This window comes from Fusarium odoratissimum (genome assembly GCF_000260195.1).
Source record: "Fusarium odoratissimum NRRL 54006 unplaced genomic scaffold supercont1.16, whole genome shotgun sequence".
Lineage (NCBI taxonomy): Eukaryota > Fungi > Ascomycota > Sordariomycetes > Hypocreales > Nectriaceae > Fusarium > Fusarium odoratissimum.
The window spans coordinates 754527-776594 of record NW_022158702.1 but is presented as its reverse complement, the minus strand read 5'-3'; the positions used below and the strand labels follow the sequence as shown (position 1 = coordinate 776594).

Sequence of the window (22068 nt, the reverse complement as noted above, 5' to 3'; positions counted from 1 at the left end):
AAGCGCATGATGAATTCAGCTGCAGCATTATTCCATTGATCAAGAACGGTATATGTCTCTCTTATTTGGAATCAAATCTATGTCAATTAAAGACTGATAGACTCGTCATGTGGCTAGCGGAGTGACATTGTGAGCTGCTGGATGACAGGATGTTCGATCATCGACACAGGGAAAACAAGGGCAATCACAAAGATGCCGTTGAGTATATTGAGCTATTCACTACTGCAAGATCACAAACCTGGACAAGACTTGGTCACATGCTATACGGGTTTAGAATGACAAGCAAACTCTTCATTCTCCTGAATTGATTTGTGCTCTGGATCATGATATATGCACAGAACATCATAAGTGTAACACGATGACTACCCCACTTGCTTCGCAACTTGAGTCTGGCTCACTGAGTAGTCTTTTGCATCGGGTCTGTGTAGTGCCGCGAAAGTAGTGAGCTGCTGTTTGATGGTGATTCACTCACTCACTTCTCTATGGTGCCGCTGCTCATCAAGATTTAGAGTAATTGTTTTATTCGACCTTCTCATCTTGAATTTATCTCCCTCATCATCATCTTTTTCGCTTTATCCTCATTCAATAATCCTCCCTTTTAAGTCATCCTTCTTTTATCTCTTCATCCTCATCACTCCTCCTTCTCGCACTCCCCATTCACACCAACTTTGACTTTACATCCTTCATCCAACTACACTGAACCTCACAATATCCTCCTCCAATCACTAGCATTCAGCATCATTCCAAATCCAAAGCTCATCCAGAACAATTATCCCTTCGCATTTGAATCATGGCGAACCGTCACCCCAATGCTGCTCTTGATCGTATTCCGATAGAGCTCCTGCTGATCACCACGGAGGACATGGACCGCGAGACTCTGAAGACTCTGACTCTCGTCTGCAAGAGACTTCGGCTGGTCTTCCTTCCCCAGACTGCTTCCAGAGTCACAGTTACCGGGAATGTGCCCCAGATGACCTCAAGACTGGTGTCGCTCTTGAAGGATCATCCTCATTCTCCATCTGGGCCCATGTCCCAACACGTCAAGTAAGTGCCTTCATGTCCAACTTTGGTTCGTTCTCGCTAACAGAATGACTCGCAGACATGTCTTCTTCAAGCCAGAGCCATCTCAAATGATCACGCCGTCTCTTCGAATCCATAGGCTTGTGGGTAGATTCTGTCGCAAGGCGACCAGCCTCCAGAAGGTCACAGTGACTACCTATGACTTCTACAAGGTGTTGGAGGCACAAGCTCCTCATATCAAGAGACTTGCGTTTGTCGATCTCCGCAGGATGCCAGAAACCGGACCCAACCCAAGACTGGCGACCAGGTTCCTGAACAATGTCGGCATCAACTTCAAGAAGCTTGAGTGTTCAGTTCTGGGCGAGTTTCTCAACCCCAAGTTTACATGGGGACAGCATCAATTCCGAAAAGCCACGGATAAGGTGGACCTAGTGAGTATTCTGCACCGTGCTTGATATATCCTGAACGCTCACAACTGACACCCACGTACAGAACACCATGATCATGAAGGTAATCATGGCCCTCAAGTCAATGCCGAAACTGACCCGGTTTGCTTTCGTGCTCTCTGAGGACACACTCGGAACGCGCAAATATTGTAATGAACCTGGCGAATGGAACCCATGGTCCACTGCACCATGGGCGAATCCAGATGGAATGTCTGAGTGGTACTCCAAGCTCGTCGGCAACATGTCCAGCTTGCTTCCCCGTCTCGAGCAGCTCTGTATCAGAGCTCAGCCTTCTGTCTACTGCCATGGCGTCAGAAAGCCCGGGGAACCAAATATGGAGGTCACCTGGAAGACAGATCAACAGGAAATTGATGACGAATTCGAAAATTTCTTCGCTTAGACGTCCAAGTATGGCATGATGCACGGTGCACGGTGGAATATTGACTTACCGATTTCGGGGCAGTGGATGATCCATCAAGCACGGTGCACGGTTGACGACTGCAAGGGCTTTTCTGCTTCTTTTTGGGTGGCGTTCCATGGCGAATTGCGTTTATTTTCGGTGGATTTATCGGCACATCGTGGATTTGGACCCGGGAGATACGTGCGCTGGGGTTATTTCTTTTATTACGACAAGGATCGCGTACAACATCGGATAGAATGCCATCATCAAGGACGACAAATTTGCTACTGTTTTATTCATAGTTTTACAGTTTTGGACGGAATGTACAACATTTGCTATACATGTCCACGAACGTGATAACCTCACATATCTGTGCATGCCGACAATGCCGGCCTGAGGGTACTGAGCACGGTGCACAGGGGCCATTAGACTACGGTGTTGGGTAAAATGATGGGTGATCCACGAGGTAAGGTAGGCGAGGCAAGAATCAGCTGCCGAGGTCTATCAACTCAAAGTCACACCTCAGGCAGCATACCAGACGGATGATCCACATCGAAGACTGAACATGCAAGATATCGGATTTTATTGCCAAACTGGCATACACTTGCCAATTTGCTTTTACCTTTTTGAGGAGGGGCTACGCGTACAGGGAGTCATTCGCGTTTATCAAGGACAAGATTCGGTACACTTTCGGATATGTTGCCTTCATTCAGGAGAGACACACTTCTAGCCATGGGGATTTGGACAGAGTTCACTTCATGAAGCTGCCTTATACCACAGTACAAGGCTGCATGTACTGAAGGAGAACTTTGAACAACCTTCCTTGCCATCCCATGCAGGCTCAGAGCCTCGGTTTGACTTCCAAATTTCAACCACTCCTTAGTACGCGTAGTATAGCGTTGACTCATTCTCAGACTGCCTGATCTTCTTATTCTCCTGCATGAGCCAGAGCCTCATACCCCACGCACCAATTGCAGTTGCGACACTCAACGCAGCGCTTGAAGACATGGCCATGGTGTAACGAGGTTCATCGGAAGAAGGCCACATGTATGGAGTCCAGATGAACGATGCGACAGCGATACAGTTAACAATGGCCAGGGAACAAGCTTTCTTCTCTTTAGTTTGGGAGCAAGTAGCAGAGACCCAGCCGAGGATGATACTGTTGACTGCGTAGGTACCGATCGAAAAGACGCACATTGCGACTACACTCGTTAGTGTCGATGCTTTCACTTTGAGATACTTGGGAACTTACAGTATCGAGCACCAGTGTTGAGCGTCGCACAACCAAGAATGAAGCCAAAGACTGCGACAGCCTTGGCGATGGTAATATGCCTAAACAGTCAGCACCAACACAATCCTCAAGCCAAGCAAACTCACCATGTCCTCTCATTAAACCTTCCAGAAGACCAAGACCAAGCAATCGAAATTGCCCCCGCAATCAAATACGGCGGACACGTCAAAACCAGGGTAATAGTCTGATTGAACCCCAGCGTCTTCACAGCAGTCGGGAAGAAATTCTTGAACCCATTCGCACCGAGATGACAATGCTGCATGACGACGAAAAGCCAAACCTTGGGATCTTTCGCTGCTTCACGAATGCCAGAGAAGCTTGTTGACTCGCCGGCATTCCCTACGGTGTCGCGCTGGGTTCGCTCATGGGCTAGTTGGCGTTCCTGTTCGGTCAACCAGTGTGTTGTGAGGGGCTCATCGGGGAGGATGAAGAAACCGAGTATTGCGATGACGAGGGTTACGGCGCCTTGGATGATGAAGAGCCATTGCCAGCCAGCAAGATTAGCCTGGTATGTTAGTGGACGTGGAGTGATGGGGTTGACGACGTACCATCCCATCCATCTCAAAGATGCCAAGGGCGATCAATCCTGCAAACGCTGTGGCAAGAATATTTCCGGTGTACAGAATCGAGATACGAGTTGCAAGTTCCTTACGAGTGTAGAATCTCGCAAGGATATACAGTGCACCAGGATAATATGGCGCCTCAGTAATGCCCAAGAAGAAGCGCGTGAGCAGCAAACCGGTATAGTTACGACTCAACGCCGTCAAGCCACTGATAATAGCCCAGACCGTCATACATGACGCCATCCAGATGCTCGGTCGAACGCGAGTAACCACCATGTTCGCTGGAATACCAACAATGACATAACCTGCAAAGAGGATCGACACGCAAGTCTGATATTGGGAACCGGTGAGGTTCAGGTCTTTTTCGATGGTGTTGAGTCGAGCGAGAGCGATGGCATTTCGGTCCTGGAAGGTCAGCATTCACGAAAAGATACTTGATGGAGAAACTAACGAGGTAGTTGAGCCAATACATCAGCCAGAGAATAGGCATGATCCACCAGTCGAGCTTTCGCACGAGGGCGATCTCACGGGGGTCAGTCTTCTCATGTGCGCCTGAATAATCGCGTGCTTGAGGGGCTGTCTTGAGGACCTCCTCGACCTCATCGAGAGCCCCGGGGTCTTTGTCTCGTTTGTCCAAAGAGTGACGAGCATCCATGTTGTTGTTGTTTTTGTTGTATTGAGTTAGCAGATGACCGCCATACAATGCGAGGGCGATCTCCCTCTTTATACACAGCCCCACCCAGCGATCACAATGCTGCCATTCCATCATGCAGTTACAATCCTCCCCAACATCAAGTTCCATTGCATCTCACTCGTTGACGTCAATCCGCAAAATACCGTATCTCATCAGCCATGCGCCCGTAAAGCAATGCGGGGATCCCTAATACGAAAAATCCATTGGATGGCGTTTTTCTCGAAGAACTTTAATCCCCTCCTCCTCCACGCCAAGATCATCTTGGCAGGCGGGGTAAAGACGCTTAAAATCATGCTTAAATGTGCAAGCTAAGGCTTTCTTGGAAGGTGTTTGGGCGAAATCAGTGTTGAAGATGTCTTGGCGAGAATATCGTCATTGTCTTGAGCGAATTATTTCCCGTGTTGGCGTCGCTGCCTATCAAGTTTCTCGAGATATGTCGGTAGTGATAGGTCGTATTTGAGAAAATATAGTTTGTGGCTGAAGTGGCTAGAAGAGATAACGAAAAGGAGCGAGATAGAGGGTCAATCTGAGTTTGGTCTAACGAGTGCAGAGAGGGATATACGAGCGATGCATACCGGTCGTCACTGTGGACAAGCCAGTCGTTTCGCTCTAGTCTGGAAACCCCAACGCCCAGACTCGCTGGCCCATATGAGGATGCATATCCCCGCAAATGCCCAGAAACGCCAAGTATGCAGTCTTCCCCATTAGATCAGATCATCATGTTTCCGGCTCTTCATCTAGCTTCCGGATCGTGGTGGCACTGCAGCTCCGGGGCAGATTGTCGAATACTTGCCGGTTGGCTACCGCGATCCAGAAACAGACAATGTCTGCCGGAACTTTCTCGTCCGCTATCACGACAAGATCTTGGCGGACGGGCCAAGCCATCTTCAACTACCGGCGTTACAGCAGCCTGAATCGGATGTCTTTTGATTACGGCTGAGTCTTGAACGTCACTGCACCTGGGCACCGTTAGTAACAACACTCTCATCTGAAGGACTATTTTCACACATGCTACTTTTATCTCACTCATTAGTCTTGCCGAAAGTGCATTATACTACATTAATCAAGACATCGAGGGCAGGTGAATCACAGAGAACAGATGTTTTAATGGTAAGGGTATGTATTGACTACTAGCCCAGCTATCTTCCAACAACCGACTAAGCAGTTACCATTTGTCGAGATTTTGTACAAACAAACAACTATATACAGAGTTATAAAAGAAGAATACGGTGATGACCAAAAGCAACTGCAACGATGCTCCCCTTCAAGACCAGAGATCTGATCCTGTCACGCAAGCCACATTTAGCGGAGAGCGTTGACAACAGCAGTGTAAGCAGCCTTGGGGTTGTAGTTAGCATCGAACAGAAGGCTGTCGTGCTCCTTGCGCCAAGAGTTCTTGTCAGATACGCCCCAGACGGTGATACCAATGCACTTGGGGACGTTGAGGCAGGCCTTGGTGACGGTGGCGTAGTCGTTGGCGGGGGCAGTGCGGATGTCGAGCTCGGTGATGGCAACCTCCTTGACACCAGAGTTGGCGAGGGCAGTGAGAGCACCCTGGATTTGGCCAGCGGCACCGGGGTCAAGGTGAGTCTGAGAACCAATACCGTCGACGGGGACGCCCTGGCTGAGCCACTTCTTGACGGAGGGAACCATGCCCTTGGTGACCTTGGAGGCGCTGCCGGAGTCGAGGCTGTAGTCGTTGATGTACAGCTTGGCATTGGGGTCAGCCTTGCGGGCAGCGCGGAAGGCAATGCCAACGTAGTCGTCGTTGCCGAAGACGTTGTTGAAGTGAGAGTCCTTTCGGAGGGTACCGTCCCAGTCGAAGATCTCGTTGACGACGTCCTGAACATGTTAGCAAAGCCATTTATAAGAAGTCCGAGTGAAGAAAGCATACCCAGGCGTAGATCTTGCCCTTGTAGCGTCCAACGACGTTGGTGACGTGGTTCTCAATAACCTTGGTCAAAGTAGCCTTGTCGTTGATGTTCTTAACCCACTGAGGGAGCTGGGAGTGCCAGACCAGAGTGTGACCTCGGACCTTGAGGCCATTCTGCTGAGCAAAGTTGACGACCTGGTCGAAGCTGCCGAAGTTGAACTTGCCCTGGCTGGGCTCGGTGGCATCCCACTTGCCCGAGTTCTCGGGGGTGACGGCGCCAAAGTCGGCCTTGATGATGGCGGTGTCCTTTGCGACGCCGAGCAGGTTGGGGTCGGTGATGGTTCCGTAGTAGAGCTTGCCCTTGTTCTTGATCAGCTTGTTGATGCTGTCGGAGGCCTGGCGGGGCTCGATGGCGGTGGGAATGGCCGCGACCAGCGAGGCGGTGTAGAGGAAGGAAGACAGCTTCATTTTGGAAGAAGTTCTTGATGTAGAGATATGTGACAAAGAAAGATAAGACGTTTGATTGACCTGCAAACGGTGAATGAAGCTGTGAAGGTGTTGTAATGAATGTAGTTGTTTGAGTGATGGGAATGCCAAGTGCCAAGAGAGGGTGGGCTAGATCATCTTATACATCTTGATCATGTCAGTCCCTTGTCCTATAGCAGTACGATAGTTTTCTCGAAAGAGTCAATGCCCGGGATTGGTTTGTCCGATTGAGCTAGCCCCTTCTCAGTATTCGGACGGTGCTCCGAGTACCTAGGGCTGTTTCGAGATAGATTGTCGTTGGAAAGAGTTATGCCGAGACAGGGGTGCCCGAGTCGAGGCGGCTCTATCTCCTGGATAATCTCCAAATTAACGGAACTTTTGGCATGCCTTGATTTTTGCATTGCATTGTTTCTGGGGTGCATATTCACGACCCGTAATTCGGGCCTTTACTTTGAACTCACCGTCATCTTGATGTACGACTAAATGGTACGTTTTGTTTCGTGTCACTCTGTCCATAGCCAGGAGATCGACAGAGTTGAGACGATATTCTGTTTACTTGGCGTACTTGTTTTCTTCAACTTCAGGTGAAACTCGAACAAAAACTCAAATGTCAAAGCTGAAGGGAGCTAGTATGTGTCAGTTCTTACAAACGCCCCACAACGACAGTGCTAGCAGGGCTGGCAGGGGTCTCATTTCGGCTGAATAGGCCCCATGAGAAGTGAGACCAATCCCGTATCAGCTAAATGTGCACGAGCCAGATACTCCTCGTTCCTGAACTCGTTCCCACGGGAAACACGTGGGTCGTGTTTCATGTATGGGGTGGTGGTGATATTCTAGATTTCTGCCGAATCGAGAATCATCTTGGGGTAATATTTCTCCGCGTAAAGCCACCAATCGCGAGGGCTGGGTAAACGGATACCGGCACGGAGAGTTGGATAACTTGCTCGATTCTGGTTTCATCTTTATAGTAGGTTGTAATGATGATTGTCTGAGCGGCATTCAGCTACGGGTTTGACAGGCGCGCATCAGCTGGGGTTCACCGGGTGAAGTGAATATTACCGGATCTTCTATTCATGATATCTCGTGATCTTTCAAGGCTGAATAGACGTTGCATGATAGTCATGTCAAGATTAATCTTCCTCCAAAGAGAGAAGAATGAGTGCATCAACGTCGCATTGAAGGACTATGCTCAATATGCTGGTGGATGAATTCAGTAATGTCATCATTCACTGCGCCTCTACGATTACCGCGCCTATGAGATTTGTGATGCGATGTTCAAGGACTTGTCATCTTTCACCTTATTTACAGCTTGACACGTAGTCTTTTCCATCGGTGATAGGATTTGTAAGACTCACAGAGGGATTGTAGATAAATCAATATTAGAGTGAAGAAGATCAATTGAACTAACCAATTGCCGATAAAGCATTGCTGTAATAAAGATTTTTCTGTTGGAATGTAGGGTAAGATATTGAGCGATGCTTCACCTCTGCTCTATTTTATGTCATGCCCCACCAGAACCGAACACACTTTATTATCGATGACTTCCACTGCCGCGGGAATGACGGGAGTATAAATACCAAGAGTCCGACTCTCTTCCTTCTCCAGAACTGCCCCTTAACCTCCAGCTACAGAAATCATTCTCCAACCATAAGACGCAGCATTTCGACTCTATAGACAGAACACTGTTTTGACTTCACCAAGCCGTCAATCAGCTTTCATATCCACCTTCCAGCTTCAGCAAAACTACACCAACGTCTTCACCATAGCACTTCAATAGTCAGAGAGAGGCTGTGATGCAAGACTTCAACTCCTGATATCGCACCAGAAGAACAGTGAGAACATGCATGTCTAAAAAGCGTACTCAGCGAAGTGAGGAATTGTCTGCAACAGTCTCATCCCAAAGTTGACATCATGTCAGAGAAAAAGTCACTTGCGCCCGTCTGTAAAGTCGTAGTCAAACTCTATAGCTAGAGTTCAAGAAACTCAAACGCACTGTAAGTACCTGGATGCATAGGCAACAGACATGCTCCTGGAAATTCGTAGTGGCAGTCACATCGATAGCCAGTGATGTCGGATTATCCACAGAGTTCTGTGTGGTGATCGTAAGCTCTCAGCCACAGGTCTCAACTGCAAATAACACATTTCCCTCACCGGATTATCCACTTTGCATCGATGCAGTACCTCCAAACTCTCCCCCTATCTCTCACTCCTGATTCCTATGCCACGTAATCAGTCGTAATGCCAAGCCTGTCTGATAGGTATGCGAAAGTGTATTCTGCGCGTCATGTCTTGCCTCGACTGCATACCCATGCTTTGTGTAATGAGATGCTGCTCCCCTCAATTTGCCCGCACATCCTTCCGTAGCCCATACGCATCTTGAACCTTCAATACTAGTGGCTTGATTGGCGGCTTTCATCTACGGGAGCGCTTAGCTGCATCTGCACTGGTCATGGCGGCTCCGTGATTCCCCCGTGAATGGTCTCTGATATGACCACTGTACGTGAGCTATGCCGGATGAAGAGTATGATGGCTGCTCTGTGCTCTGATCGTGGTTCAACCTATGAGGGACGCGCTTATCGTAAACCATAAGCTGAGAGAACCTTGTTGAGTACATCACTACAAGAATTCGCTTGCTTGGACTGCATGCGAACATGCTCCCATTATAGTGACATTATGATCTGCGTCAGCTTTGCAAAGCTGTTTGTTCTTCCCTTCATGCCACCGGAAGCTGAAGCAATGCTCAAGGGGCTTCATGTCAATACGAACTGCCTACCTGAAGAGGTGCGACAAGAAAGCAATGGCCTGATCCGATAATCCTTGTCTTGAGAACAGACATCGTTCCAATGAGTCGGGACCTTGAAAGATGTCAAACAGAAATTAAGCTCAATTTGGATTAGTGTCAGGAGGCAAGCCACAGCTACGCTGACTAGCCGATATTAGAATGGTTGAAATGTCTGAAGTGGTGGGGGATGGTACCTCACAGTTTATCATAATAAGATTAATATACGTGAAACAGAGGGGACCTGTTAGTGAGTCTCTACGACGAATGACGACATGTGTTGAGGTTAGCACACCTGTATGGTTATTCTCAGGTATAAACCCTAAATAACATTAGATATCAATCACACTGCAGGTACAACATATTAGCTTCTGTCTAGCACCTCCATTCACGGAGCCGCACGATAACGATAAGACCATATCTCACTGACGCATCTCATTGGCCAAACCCAATTACTAATTCCCAAGTCAGCAAAACCTCCCCTGTCATCGAAACAAGACGAAACTAAGAACGAGGGACCTCAGCAAATCACGTTGATCCGCCGAGAAACTAAACGTCTGGAGTAAAATTGAAGGTCCATCATTGAAACACGGCAACAGGTGGAAACAGATGGAAAAATTCCACGGTTCAAGCCAAGACGGGACATGGCAAACAGGCCGCCATGAACCTTGTGTGTTTTTAACAACTTGAGACAGAGTTAAGCGTAAATGGTAAAGCAAGCTGGCGCCAAACCTTGAACAAATCCTTGTCCCGAACGACGACTCCCACAACACGAAGATGATGAGCTGGTATATAAACATCTTCAACTAACCCTCCAGGCTGAGAAGCAGCATCTTTTTCCAATCAGTCCATTCCATTCGTTTCAAAGAGCTAGTCTCTCTTCTCATTCTTTAAATTTCACTTTCATTATACCAAGTTCGCTTGCGACTTTACTATTCCAATCATTTCACCATGAAGACCACCACTTACGTTTCCGCTCTTCTCAGCCTGGCCTCCGCCGTCAGCGCTCACTACACCTTCGACAAGCTCACCCTCGCTGGCGTCCAACAGGGCACTGATAACGAGTACATCCGCAAGCACCAGAACGGCTACATGCCCACCAAGTTCAAGGGCATTCCCGATGGTTCCATCTCTCCCACCGACAAGGACTTCACTTGCAACAAGGGCTCTACCCCCTCTGCCAACGTCTTCAAGGTCAAGGCCGGTGATGAGATTGGTCTTAAGCAGGCTTTCGGCGGTACTGGAATGCAGCACCCCGGTCCTATCCAGGTCTACGCTGCTCCTGTCAAGGACGCTACTAGTGACAGCCCTTATGACCTGAAGTGGTACAAGATTCACCAGGCTTTGATCTGCAAGTCTGGCAACGCTGAGTCTCTCCGCTCAACTGCTTGGTGCTCTTGGGATGAGGACTCTGTCCACTTCAAGATTCCTTCCACTCTTCCTGATGGACAGTACCTCATCCGTGGTGAGCACATTGCTCTTCACGGTGCTCACGATGGCCAGGCTGAGTTCTACTATGCCTGTGCTCAGGTTGAGGTCTCTGGTAACAGCGCCACCACCATCCCTGGTACTTCTGTCTCTATCCCCGGTGTCTACAAGCAGGACGACGCTGCTGTCAACTTCAGTCTCTGGGGAAGCTCTACCTCTTATGATGTCATGCCTGGTCCCGATGTTATCCCCGGTGGTACTATCCGCGGTAGCGCTGATGGTGCTGGTGGCGATGTCACCAAGACTGTTGAGGGCGGTGCTGACTCTGGTTCCGACTCTGGCTCTGACTCTGGCTCTGATGCTTCTCCCACCGAGGGTTCCGCTGCTCCTTCTTCCGCTCCTACCTCTGCTCCCGAGTCTTCTCAGGCTCCCGTTGTCCCTGACGTTCCCGACTCTGCTGAGACCACTCCCCAGCCTACCCCTGTTGCCGCTGAGACCACTCCTCTCCCCTCTGCCGGTAACGGTGCCAGCAACGGATGCTCTTCTGGTTCTTCCAAGGCCCGCCGCCACGCTCGCCACTTCGCTGCTCACCGTTTCTAAGTGTGTGCAGTGAGAAAATGATTAGATGTCAGTAATTTGACATGATGCACGCTGGGCGTGGTGTTTTGAAGTCATGTCATACGCTGGCGTCTTGGAGGAAAAATGGTATTCTGGACTTGATAAGAAAGACACTTTGCTTCAGCTTTCATTGTAAACTAGATAAGCTTCTTGTAAATATAATCTTCCTGGCTGAACTCCTGGACCAATTATTGGTGAATATCTGCCGGCAGCTGATGCTGTTCGAATACCGAATCTCTAATGCCCCTAGTTTGCAGATGTTTAGCTACTAAGAGACGAGTACCGCGTAACAGAGACAAAAGCTTGTATCATCTCTACGAATAAATATTGGTCTTCTACGAAGATTAGTCAATTCAGTTCTCGTGCCGCATTTTGGTGAATTTTCGTATTTGGCATCACATTAAGTCCGCGGGTCTCGACAGCCCGGGCTAGCGCTAACATTCTCATGGAATGCAGTGTGATGACATGGGTCTAATTTCTGATATCACCTAATACCGCCACAGCGCGGTCTGACACGAAAAGGAGCGTTCGCGACCAGAACCCCTTCGCCATGCAAAGAGGGAGCCATTCAACTCGTCTCTAATTCCGATGACCAAACTCATCAATCCCCATCCACATCGACATATTTGGGGTGGATGATAACAAAGAGCCTCGGTAATCGGTGTTTTAGTCGGTAATATGTTTCAATATCGTCTATAACCGATGGGAAATTGTACGGGTCTGTAATTCGCAAACAAGTCCCGGTCTGGGCTTAGTCGGGAATTTCAACAGGGGGTAAGTTATTGCCCCTGCGTTAGTTAGCTTGTTTTAGAAAACGGCACCTGGCGGGAACTTCTTTAACGAGTAATTCTTATTCGTGGGTAAATTCAGACGTCTCGCTTGGTCTTGGAACAACTTTATTCGTAGCCAAGGCCAATCGCACATCAGGGGTTATTCATCCGCCAATGTCCAATATTAGGAGTAGTAATCTTAAGTATGGACTCATTACGCTGTGATCCTATTCCTTCAGGTACAGGAATAATACATGCCCAGAAAAAGTTCCCAGGACCATCGCCGTTCCTGACATGTATACGGACCCGGGTCTGTAATCTGGTGGCAGCCAGAGGATCCTCTCACCTTTCCTCATAACCCAAGCAGGGTCCTGATGAATGTAATATGTTCCCAGTACGTCGTCGCCAGCCCGACCACCTTGAACAATCGCATCAGTGTTGAGAAAACTGGTCGCCAAGTTGGATAGCGGGAGCTCCGGAGATGGCTGCAAAAGAAATATACTTTCCCCTGTAGATGCATCCCAGACCTGCACATGGGTGTTCATATATACTCCTATAAGTCGTCCACCACGAAAAGTCAGAGTGCGTAAGAATGACACTCCGCGATAAATCTCAGATTCAACAGTCAGTGTTTCGAGTCCAGGGAGACAGCGAACCTCGATGGTTTCCCAGAGAGTGTAGGCAATTTTGGCAGCGTCCGGTGAAAAAGCGATACAAGGAAAGTTTGCCAACGGAACTTCAAGTGTTTGCCGAAGAACTGCATTTTTCACATCCCAGATCTCAACTGTACCTGGCTCTGACGACCCAACAGCCAGTCGTTCACCGTTGGCAGAAATGGCCAGGCAGTAATAACGCTCTCCAAGACAACTGAACGTCCGTTCGAAGGTGTTGACATGACGTAGAGGGTTGGTGTCCCAAATCTCAACCGCTGTGTCTTTCAATATGGCAAATACCGGTGCACCACTCGCAGCTGCTATGAATGTCTGGGTCTCCAAGTGGACTTCTGGTTCTAGTTCTTCTTTGCAGATTGCACTCTCCATACCCCAGATCTTGACTTTTCCCCAGCTAAGAGAGAGTATGGTGTTATCATCCTTACAAGGGGTCACCAATTCTACCCCCATGGGTTGTTCGGTGGCTGTGCTGTCCGTCAAAGTTCTTGATGTAAGATCCCATACCCTGACGGCTCCTTCCAGCGACTGGCCCGCGAGTAAGGTCCCGTCGTCTGAAATAACAGGTCCAGCCTTGAAGTAACTGCACACGGTCTTGGAAACGGCCCCTGTCTTCATGTCAAGGACGAGAGTCCGATAGTTATCAAGACTGATTACCAACCAGTCTTGATTGAGAGCCAGTTGGTCATGGACGATCGGTGTCTCAAAATTCAGCATGTGAAGACATTCGTATGACTCTGTGCTCCATACCTTGACCATTTTCGATGTCGATAATAGTGAAGCGACCAATGTGCCGTCGCTTGAGAAGCTTACTACATCATGCTCCTGTTGAGGTCCGAGGACAGTCCAGGACAGCTTTGTGGAATGACTCCACTCTGAAAGAAGCATAGATTTCTGTGCAATAGCTGCTATCCACTGACCTTTCGGTGACAAGAGTATAGGACTGGGTTTGTCTGGTATCTCAAATTCAGAAACACATTTCCCTGTGTCGAGACTATGGATAAACGCTATACATTCAAGATCACGCGTGCAGATCGAGCAAATAAACTTGCGATCATCAGAGAATGCGATAGTTTCAGTACCAGAACAACGCGTTAGGGGGAAACTCCTAACGCATGCACCACTGTCAAGATTCCAAATCTTGATCATGTCAGGCCATCCGACTGCTATTATTCTGCTGTTGTACCACGCCAGAATCGTTATAACGCCCCGCTTAAACCCGTGGCTTAGGCTGTGCAGACGAGAACATGACCTCTGGTCCCAAATTCTAAGTTCTCCCAAGTGCCTAATTGAGGCTAGCTTGTTATCGGGCAGAAAGGCCATCTGTGAGAGTCTTTCATCAAGAACCTGGAGAGTTTGGCTTTGCGGCCAGTTGGGATCTATGTTGGAGGGCTGCATGATATAGTCCGGGTAGTGACGGTCTTCGAGTGGAGTGGGAGCAATACTTGCTCTTGGGCTGAAGATGGTTTCGGAGTGGTATATCTGGAGAGGAGTTTCTTCTATGCCGGCGCGGAAATAGCGAATGAACTGTATTGCATCTTGGATGTATTGCAGTACTTGTGGTCCAGAAGCCTCCTGTTGCAATCGTGAGCGTCGGTGTTAAATGGGGTCTACGGATGCTACTTACATCAACCACACTCTGCAACTCTTGGAGCATCCGGAGAGAGTCGTCAACCCTTCTGAGGAGACATAGAACCTCAAGCCAGTTCGTAAAGAAACTTTGAAGGAAGCTATACGCATCATCGTCGTCATGAATACGCCTACCGGTTGATTTTAAATGGTGAACCCAATACAAACATGCATACTGGATCTCTACGGACAAATGCTCATCGACAGTAGATGGTTCAATGTCTGAGTGACTCTTCCCAGGTGACAAAAGTCCACAGATATCAACCTTCAATGTTCCTCGCATAAGGCCCAGACATCTACTTGCGAGTCTGGCCTGTGTCTCCGTTTCGCTCACCTGTAGATTCCCAGCAGATTGACTAAGGATGTAGTCTCGGAACGAAAGATGATGTAGCTGGAGAGGGCTATCGTCTTCAGGAACATCGATCACAGAACGCAGTGGGTCGACCTGGCTGGATATAGACCATGTATCAACACCCAGAAGCTTAGCTAGTGGAAATATCGACAGAGGATTCGCGAGCAAGACAAGAGAGCCAATGATATCCACAAAACGCTTTTTAACTTCATCCTGGTCTTCATCAGGTGCACCGCTCAATATGAGGCTCAGGACAGGCTTGTACAGAGTCTCATACGCAGAATTGACTCTCGATGACTTATCGATGATTAAGTCAATTTTATAATCAGGACTCTTTGCCCAGTGTCTATCACAGATCATGCGCACAAAAGTCGCAGCTGCGATGAATAATGGTAGGGCTTTGTGAAGCAGTAACTGGAATCGTTCCTCTCCCGGCCAATCTGAAGATAACTGCAGATGCTTCTGGTGATGAGTGCGATTGTATTCCACCACGAAACTCTCCATAGCCTGGCGGAGGTAAACACGGAAGTCGCTTTCTATAGTTCCAACCTGGAGTTTATGAAGCACGACTTCTCTGTGAAGCGGTTCATTGGCAAAGTGACCCATAATATCAAGCTCTGGTCAGCTGGTGAGAAAGACTCTCAGTATCCCCGGGCATGTCGCCAGTAGCAAACGAAAGATCTCTCCGCGGTCTTGTTCGTCACATTCATCTAACGCATCAAGAACGAAAACAATAGGTTTGGTAAGCCCCTCGTCTTGCAATTTGACAAGTGGGTTTAGGATGAGCTTCTGCCACTGGATTTGAATAGGTGCCATGGTTAGCGAATGATCCTCCTTCACAGCATCCAAGATATGGGGAAGGATGGGAGGGAGGTGTAAGGCGAGTTGATATGCCAGTATAGAGAACAAATGTCGGCCATTTCCTCGATTGCCTGCACCTTTCTTGAAGAAAAAGCTGGCGCCGAGGCTTTTGGTTTTTAGGTTTCGAGAAATAGTACGAGAAATTGTGCTCTTGCCTGTACCAGCAAGACCTGGAAGCCAACAGATGGTCGGACTTGAGGGATTGTGAGCCCATTGTTCTATGTCATCAAGAACCTGTACTCGCGTTCCCTCAAGACAGAAAGAGTCGTGTTGATGATAAATATGATCGAAGCAATCTTTGGGATCGATAAGAAGATCTCTCAGCTGCGACTGGACCTTTTCTTCCTCCCTTTCACTAGAAGCGTGTTAGACTATAGCAGCACACAGCGCTCCTGCTTCATACCTGGACTCTAGCCTCATATCGACCATTAAATCATGCAAAGACCTGAGTTGATCTCGGCTTTGGGAGCTATGATGCATTTCACATAGTGAACTAGCATCATGTAGCCTGTCTTTCGAAACAAGGAGGTCTTTCAAATATCCAGTAAAATCCTCTAGGCGAAAGACATCTGTGAAAGCCTTTGCTGCTGCTTGTTGGCGACGGAGAGCAAATCTAAGAAACCTTACACAGTGAGACAGCGCATCGATAATTGTCTGACGTAGGGTTGTATTGATAGGAAGGTCTGTGGAAGCCGGCGAAGCTAGGTAAAGCTCGTGGTAAACGCTGCATTCAAAGACTTGAACAGTGATTTCGGCGATGCCTTCAACAACCTTGCCTCTGATCTCTTCCCCAGCAGTAAGATTCTGAGTAAAATTAGCTTGGCTTCATAGTACAGGCACTAATGAGGGGATGATGTACCAGAAGAAGGAAGCGTACAGCGGCCCATGGGAGGGCAGCGGGGTTGGGATTCGTGCTAACAGCGATATCACCAACAACAGCGAATCGATTGAGATGCGGGACAATCCTTTCCATCGCTTCAGCCAACCTTTTCCGTGTGTCAAAGCGCTTCATTTCAGTCTCCAGTCTTTTTATCAAGGCTGGCAGGGTAATTTCAGCATCCTCTACCGAAGCTTGTTCCTGAACTCGAATGACTTCTGACAACTTTCCACCGTCTTTCGATGCTTTGGCATTATCAATTGCCTCCTTCCAAAGTTGCTGGAACCGTACTTGCTGATCTTTGCATTCATAATCAGTTGTCGATATGGTATCGCCATGTTCAGCCATCAAGGCTGAACATCCAACCGAGACATTTTCTGGTAGAGGATTTTTGGTAACTGCGACATTCACTGAAGGTACGGACATCGACGATGCTGATGCAGACGGCAAATCAGCCGGTAATCTGTCTGTGATGAGGCATCAGTGATGTGCCCTGTCGTGGTATTGATATAGATCCTGGGCGGGCTGGCACAAACCTTGAGAAACGGGTGGCGTGCTTGCAGGAGTGCCCATAGAGTCACTGCTTGATTCGTTTCCTTTTCCAGGGTTGGGGCGCCTGATAAAGGCTCTAAAAGATGGCCGTTTTGGATCCGACATAATTCTCGAGCCTAGGACTTGTCGCCCAGAGCTGTAGGTTACGAGAACCAGCGCGAGTAATGGGCGTTGAGAATATGTGAGTTGGAAGAGGGGAAGTTTGACCCAGAAGTGCGCCATACATAAAAGCTGGACTGTGTCTTAACGCGAGTGGTCACGTATCCGAGAGGCTGACAGACTGACTGACAGAGATGTGAATGCTGATCATCTTGGCAATAATCCTTTTGGGGTAAGATGGCTAAGGTTGCCCAAGTGATCTGTTACTCTTTATGTATTTGGCCAAGGTTTTAGGGTCTCTCATTATTGATGTGTAGATCTGGAACAAGTCGCGATGCATGCCATCGGCATATTCGGAAAACAAGTAATTTAATTCAAAGCACCAGTTGTCTGGGAGACAACATGGCGATACCACTAGAAAGCTATACCTAAGGAGTGAACGGGAATAGAGAAGAGACTCATCTAATCCCCACAGCCGCAGCAAACTAACATCAGACAAACATCACCCATCCTCAACCAAATGAGCGACTACAGTAAGACATCCCCTCTCCCCCTTTCATTCCACAGACAGAACCGGCAGGCCTACTTCTCAAGGCAGACCTGAGAGTAGTAGGTAGCAAAGGTAGTAGCCGCAGCAGCACAGCAAAAGATGCTCTCCTGATTAGCCTTAGCCGCACAAGCAACACAAGCAGCCACAAAGTTGATAGAAGAAAAGTTTGCGCAAGATCGGCAAGAGCTAGGGTGAGGCGCACTATCACAGCTCCAAGAGTGAACACGGCCAAGAGCAGCATCCTTGATCTGAGGACAGTTGCGAGCGCGAACCTCAAGATCACGGCCGTGAACCTTCTCAGCGTCGAAGGACTCAAGAAGGTTCTGCTCCTTGGAGATGGCGACGATGGGCTCAAAGTACTGGTCGAAGAGGGACTCGGGGATGCAAGCGGTGGGATCGTTGATGTAGGTGGTTGGGATCTCGGGGAGCTTGTAGTCGCCGGTGGCGTTGAGGTTGGTGAAGGTTTGGCCGAGGGCTTGGAGATGAGAGAGGGTGATGCACTTGGAGACCTCGCCGACTTTGTAGTTGACCTCGGTGACCTTGACGGGGGTCTTTTCGAGGGCCTTGTTGGCGGTAGTGCTGGCGAAGGCAGCGGTGGCCAGGGCGGCGAGGATGAGGATGAAGCGAGCCATTGTAAGGGGCTTTGTTGAGAGTAGAGAAGTGAGCTTGAGAGTCAATGAAGATGCTGTGATGGTTGAGTGAGTTGACAATGTGGACATGAATGCCGTCTTAAGTAGTTCCTGTCGTTCACGATGCCCTTAACTTCGACGCCGAACTTGGTACTCAATAATTCCTCAACTACCGACGAGTCTCTCGCAACTTGATGACCTTCCCATCTTCATCTCGACAGACACGAATTCACTCATCGTCGGTCTCGACTCTCGGCAGTTCACGACCGGCCGACTCGAAGCAACCCATGATATCTCTCAAGCCACAAACAGAACACGAGTTGATCCTCGTCGCTCCTATCCTCATCCGCGATAGATTGGGGGGTTGACTCTCACATCATCTGCCGGTATTAAATGAGTCGATTAACTGAGTATAGTCTGATGTTCTCCTGTTCCTTTTTGGAATATTGCATATTATTAGATCCGCTTTGATTCCGACCCACCCGTCTAAATAGTCTGTGCATGTAATTGAAATGTTGCTATAGGTCAGTTCTGAAGGTCGTGCTCGGTGTTCGATTGGGCAAATAGCCTCACACCGAAACCCCCACGTGGGCTTCATCTTGGTATGCTTTGCGGGCCGCTGTCAGCGATGGCACGTTGCGCTAGCCCTGTCGGTAATACAACAGTCCCTGGAAACACTATGAAGAATAAGCTTTTTCTAATGCGAAGAAGGTTTGTAGGATGTCATTGCCTGCAATAGGCGAATCTGTCCCCCACTGCTCATGATTGAGGCCTCGACATAACTTCCGCTTACATCACAACCAATGAGAGGCTCGCATTTCAACACGAACCTGAGTTCATCACGCTATGTCAAGGGATAGAAAAGACTATCTTCATTGAACTCTATTATCCGCGTATAGAGTATCGTATGTCTCGGAGAACAATGCCCTGAATTTATTTCATGTTCATAGGCTGAGATAGGAAAGGCTTCACGATTTTCCATGTTTGGAAGGTGGAACTTATGATGCCGATGAGCCGGATGCGAGATGTTCAGTTCGGCAATTGCTTCAGTCATGATGAGGTCGGATAATGACTGACTTTCATGAGCCGAATCGATATCCATCGGACGAGGTTGACCAGTTGCCTCACCAGACGGCTCTTCAAGCCGGATCATGAGGCAGATTTGTTGGTGAAAGCAGGTCTCTCCAAGAGAATCCTGAAATATAAAAGGATCAGCTTTCCCAACTCCATTTGCTACTCACCACTCTCATCTTCACCAGCATCAGCAACAGTATAACAACTTCTACAACTCCCAGTCCTCAAGACTCAAACCCTTCACCCAAAATGAACTCTCTCAGCCTCATCGTCCTCTTCTTCGGCGCGTAAGTCAAATATCCTCCACCTCAACACCAAGTCTGACCTCCCAGCGCCATGGCCGGTATTCACCACAACTGTGGCTGCACCGTCCGCGGCTCATACAGGCAGGATCTTGCCCAGGCTGCCTGCGCCCTCTGGGGCTCCAACCAGCCCCACACCCACTGGGACGGCTACTCTGTAAGTACTCAGACACAAGCCCACAGAGCATGGAAGCTGATTATGCAGTGCGTCGACAAGGGCTACGGCCGCGGCATTGACGGTGCTCCCTGGGAGACTACTTGCAAGCAGGCCTGGGACATCAACTTTGGCGGCAACAAGGACGATGCTTGGGGTAAGTGCTGGCACTAAGTTGACTGATGCCAATTTTGGGATCAGTGCTTCTTTGGTTCGGGATTGAGATTCGTGTGATTTGTTCTTTTCAGACTGCCAATCATCCGCATGGCTTCTTGTTACTTTAGAAACTATGTAGCACTCTTTTAGTCTTGTCATGAGCTTATGACAAGGAACTTGCAATTGATTTGATATTATTCGCAACGTTTGAGCTATCAGTGAAACGCTTCGTGACACTAAAACTTAGAGATGCCTGACCTTCCAATTGATAGTGACGACTATTCTTTGGAACCTTCGGTAATTCGGCGTAGCCAATGACAGCTGTACTACTGCTGATAATATCGCATGACTATTCAAGATCATGGAGTGCTTCCGGCATTGGAAATAGCTGGTGATAGAAGGCTAGAAACATCAGATCAAAGAAGGTTACCGTAAGGAGTAGCACCGTTCGTGAAGTGAAGCGAGCATGCCAATTGTTTAAAATAAAACTCACCAGGAAACAGATTTCACTTGCTATAATAGCCCGCGAATTGTCGTGGTGAGTGAGTTGAGGACAAGGGAAGGAAAACTGATATCAGTTTGGGTCAACCTCATTGATAACCGAGCGAGAGGACCAAGGCGCGCGTCAAAACTAACACCATTTCCCCCTCCAAAATCCATGAACCATTAACAATAGTCTATATTCAGGGGTCAGTAAAACGTTTCGAGTGGCGTCCAGGGACATTCCTGATTCCATGGAGCTGGTGTCATTTTGGCTTCCCAGGTGAAAATAAAACTTTATGTGAAGTTACTGGCATGAATAATGCTCAAGAACAGATCGTCTGATAATTCTCGGCAAGTCTTCCACAATGTGAGGACCAGTAAAACTGATCTTGACCCTCGTCATATAAAAGCCTACCCCCTCTTTACTGGGGCGGTTGATAGCATTCGCATCGCACAGAGCATCCGACCTTATCCTTTTCCAATTCTGTTTCTCAATCAACATCGCATCTCTCATTGCATCTGCAGCGTCTACCCTTCTGGTAAAGTTTGGTACTGGCCTAGCGGGCAAGGCTGGCGGCTGGGTCTTCCAAGAGGGCCTGGCAGCTGTGACTGGTGGCACCGACACAGAAAGGGTCAGACAGGATATTGCCAATGTACTGACGGAAGTGAAGCAGATATAGGCATCTATCACCGACCTCTCGAGTCAACGTCTGATAGTCTGCTTCAAATTCGCAAGGATGGCCTGAGAACTTACATCACCGATATCGAAACTTACTGCTCGGCAATCGGTGATACTATGCAGGAGGCCTTTCAAATTCCTGACATGAATCTTACAGATGCGGATCGTGTCCGCCAAGCTCAAGGACTGCAAAAGCGGCTAGATAATCGCCTTCGAGCTTGTTCGAACGATGTTCCTGGATATCTTGACCAGATCAACGACTTCCTCAACGAGCAAGGCTGGAATGCCTTTACCAACAGGCTGCACAGCAAGCTCTCGATCAATCCGATGATTTTCTTGGATATTGCATACTCTGGGTGCAAGCTTACTACGTCAACGAAACCCCTTTTCATTATAATCTTCTGTAATCTCTGATTAGTAGTAAGCTGTCCTTCTCTTAGAATAGGAGAAGGCCGAAGCTTGATAGGTGTGACACTAGAGAGTTTCTGCTGAGTGCTAGTAACTGTAATATCTTGAGTTCTCCGTACTATCCTGCGTTAGCCCTCGTATGATTTCGACGTGGACAAGTAAAACACATGAGATAAGATGTCAGCCGGCTGGAAACAGTCTTCCGCCCCAAGATGACACACTTTTTA

At 48.4% G+C, this 22068-nt stretch overlaps 7 protein-coding genes across 7 annotated transcripts; 3 read left to right on the top strand and 4 right to left on the bottom strand.

The window, feature by feature from the left end:
* Positions 1–790: 790 nt before the first annotated feature.
* On the top strand, positions 791–1866 carry FOIG_09886 (uncharacterized protein; the record flags this gene model as incomplete). The annotated part of the gene is made up of 3 exons (XM_031210175.1): positions 791–1044; positions 1100–1451; positions 1513–1866. The coding sequence occupies 3 exons, from the start codon at positions 791–793 to the stop codon at positions 1864–1866; spliced, it is 960 nt and encodes a 319-aa protein (XP_031060426.1).
* Positions 1867–2745: 879 nt separating this feature from the next.
* On the bottom strand, positions 2746–4375 carry FOIG_09885 (uncharacterized protein; the record flags this gene model as incomplete). Its single annotated transcript, XM_031210174.1, has 5 exons — positions 2746–3068; positions 3119–3198; positions 3244–3662; positions 3706–4125; positions 4172–4375. 5 exons carry the CDS (start codon positions 4373–4375, stop codon positions 2746–2748), a joined length of 1446 nt encoding a protein of 481 aa, XP_031060425.1.
* Positions 4376–5528: 1153 nt separating this feature from the next.
* Positions 5529–6965, bottom strand: FOIG_09884 (endo-1,4-beta-xylanase C). The gene is made up of 2 exons (XM_031210173.1): positions 6309–6965; positions 5529–6256 (listed from the first exon to the last, which is right to left on the bottom strand). Exons 1-2 carry the CDS (start codon positions 6753–6755, stop codon positions 5717–5719), a joined length of 987 nt encoding a protein of 328 aa, XP_031060424.1. The 5' UTR covers positions 6756–6965; the 3' UTR covers positions 5529–5716.
* A 3320-nt stretch (positions 6966–10285) lies between these two features.
* Positions 10286–11764, top strand: FOIG_09883 (uncharacterized protein). Its single transcript, XM_031210172.1, has one exon. The coding sequence runs from the start codon at positions 10504–10506 to the stop codon at positions 11578–11580; it is 1077 nt and encodes a 358-aa protein (XP_031060423.1). The 5' UTR covers positions 10286–10503; the 3' UTR covers positions 11581–11764.
* An 831-nt stretch (positions 11765–12595) lies between these two features.
* FOIG_09882 (uncharacterized protein) lies at positions 12596–17412 on the bottom strand (the record flags this gene model as incomplete). Its single annotated transcript, XM_031210171.1, has 6 exons — positions 12596–14611; positions 14664–15634; positions 15692–16233; positions 16282–16682; positions 16738–17222; positions 17292–17412. 6 exons carry the CDS (start codon positions 17410–17412, stop codon positions 12596–12598), a joined length of 4536 nt encoding a protein of 1511 aa, XP_031060422.1.
* Positions 17413–17756: 344 nt separating this feature from the next.
* FOIG_09881 (uncharacterized protein) lies at positions 17757–19074 on the bottom strand. Its single transcript, XM_031210170.1, has one exon. It carries the CDS (start codon positions 18673–18675, stop codon positions 17989–17991), a length of 687 nt encoding a protein of 228 aa, XP_031060421.1. The 5' UTR covers positions 18676–19074; the 3' UTR covers positions 17757–17988.
* A 668-nt stretch (positions 19075–19742) lies between these two features.
* On the top strand, positions 19743–21847 carry FOIG_09880 (uncharacterized protein; the record flags this gene model as incomplete). The annotated part of the gene is made up of 4 exons (XM_031210169.1): positions 19743–19946; positions 19992–20118; positions 20167–20272; positions 21429–21847. Exons 1-4 carry the CDS (start codon positions 19909–19911, stop codon positions 21845–21847), a joined length of 690 nt encoding a protein of 229 aa, XP_031060420.1. The 5' UTR covers positions 19743–19908.
* Positions 21848–22068: the final 221 nt, after the last annotated feature.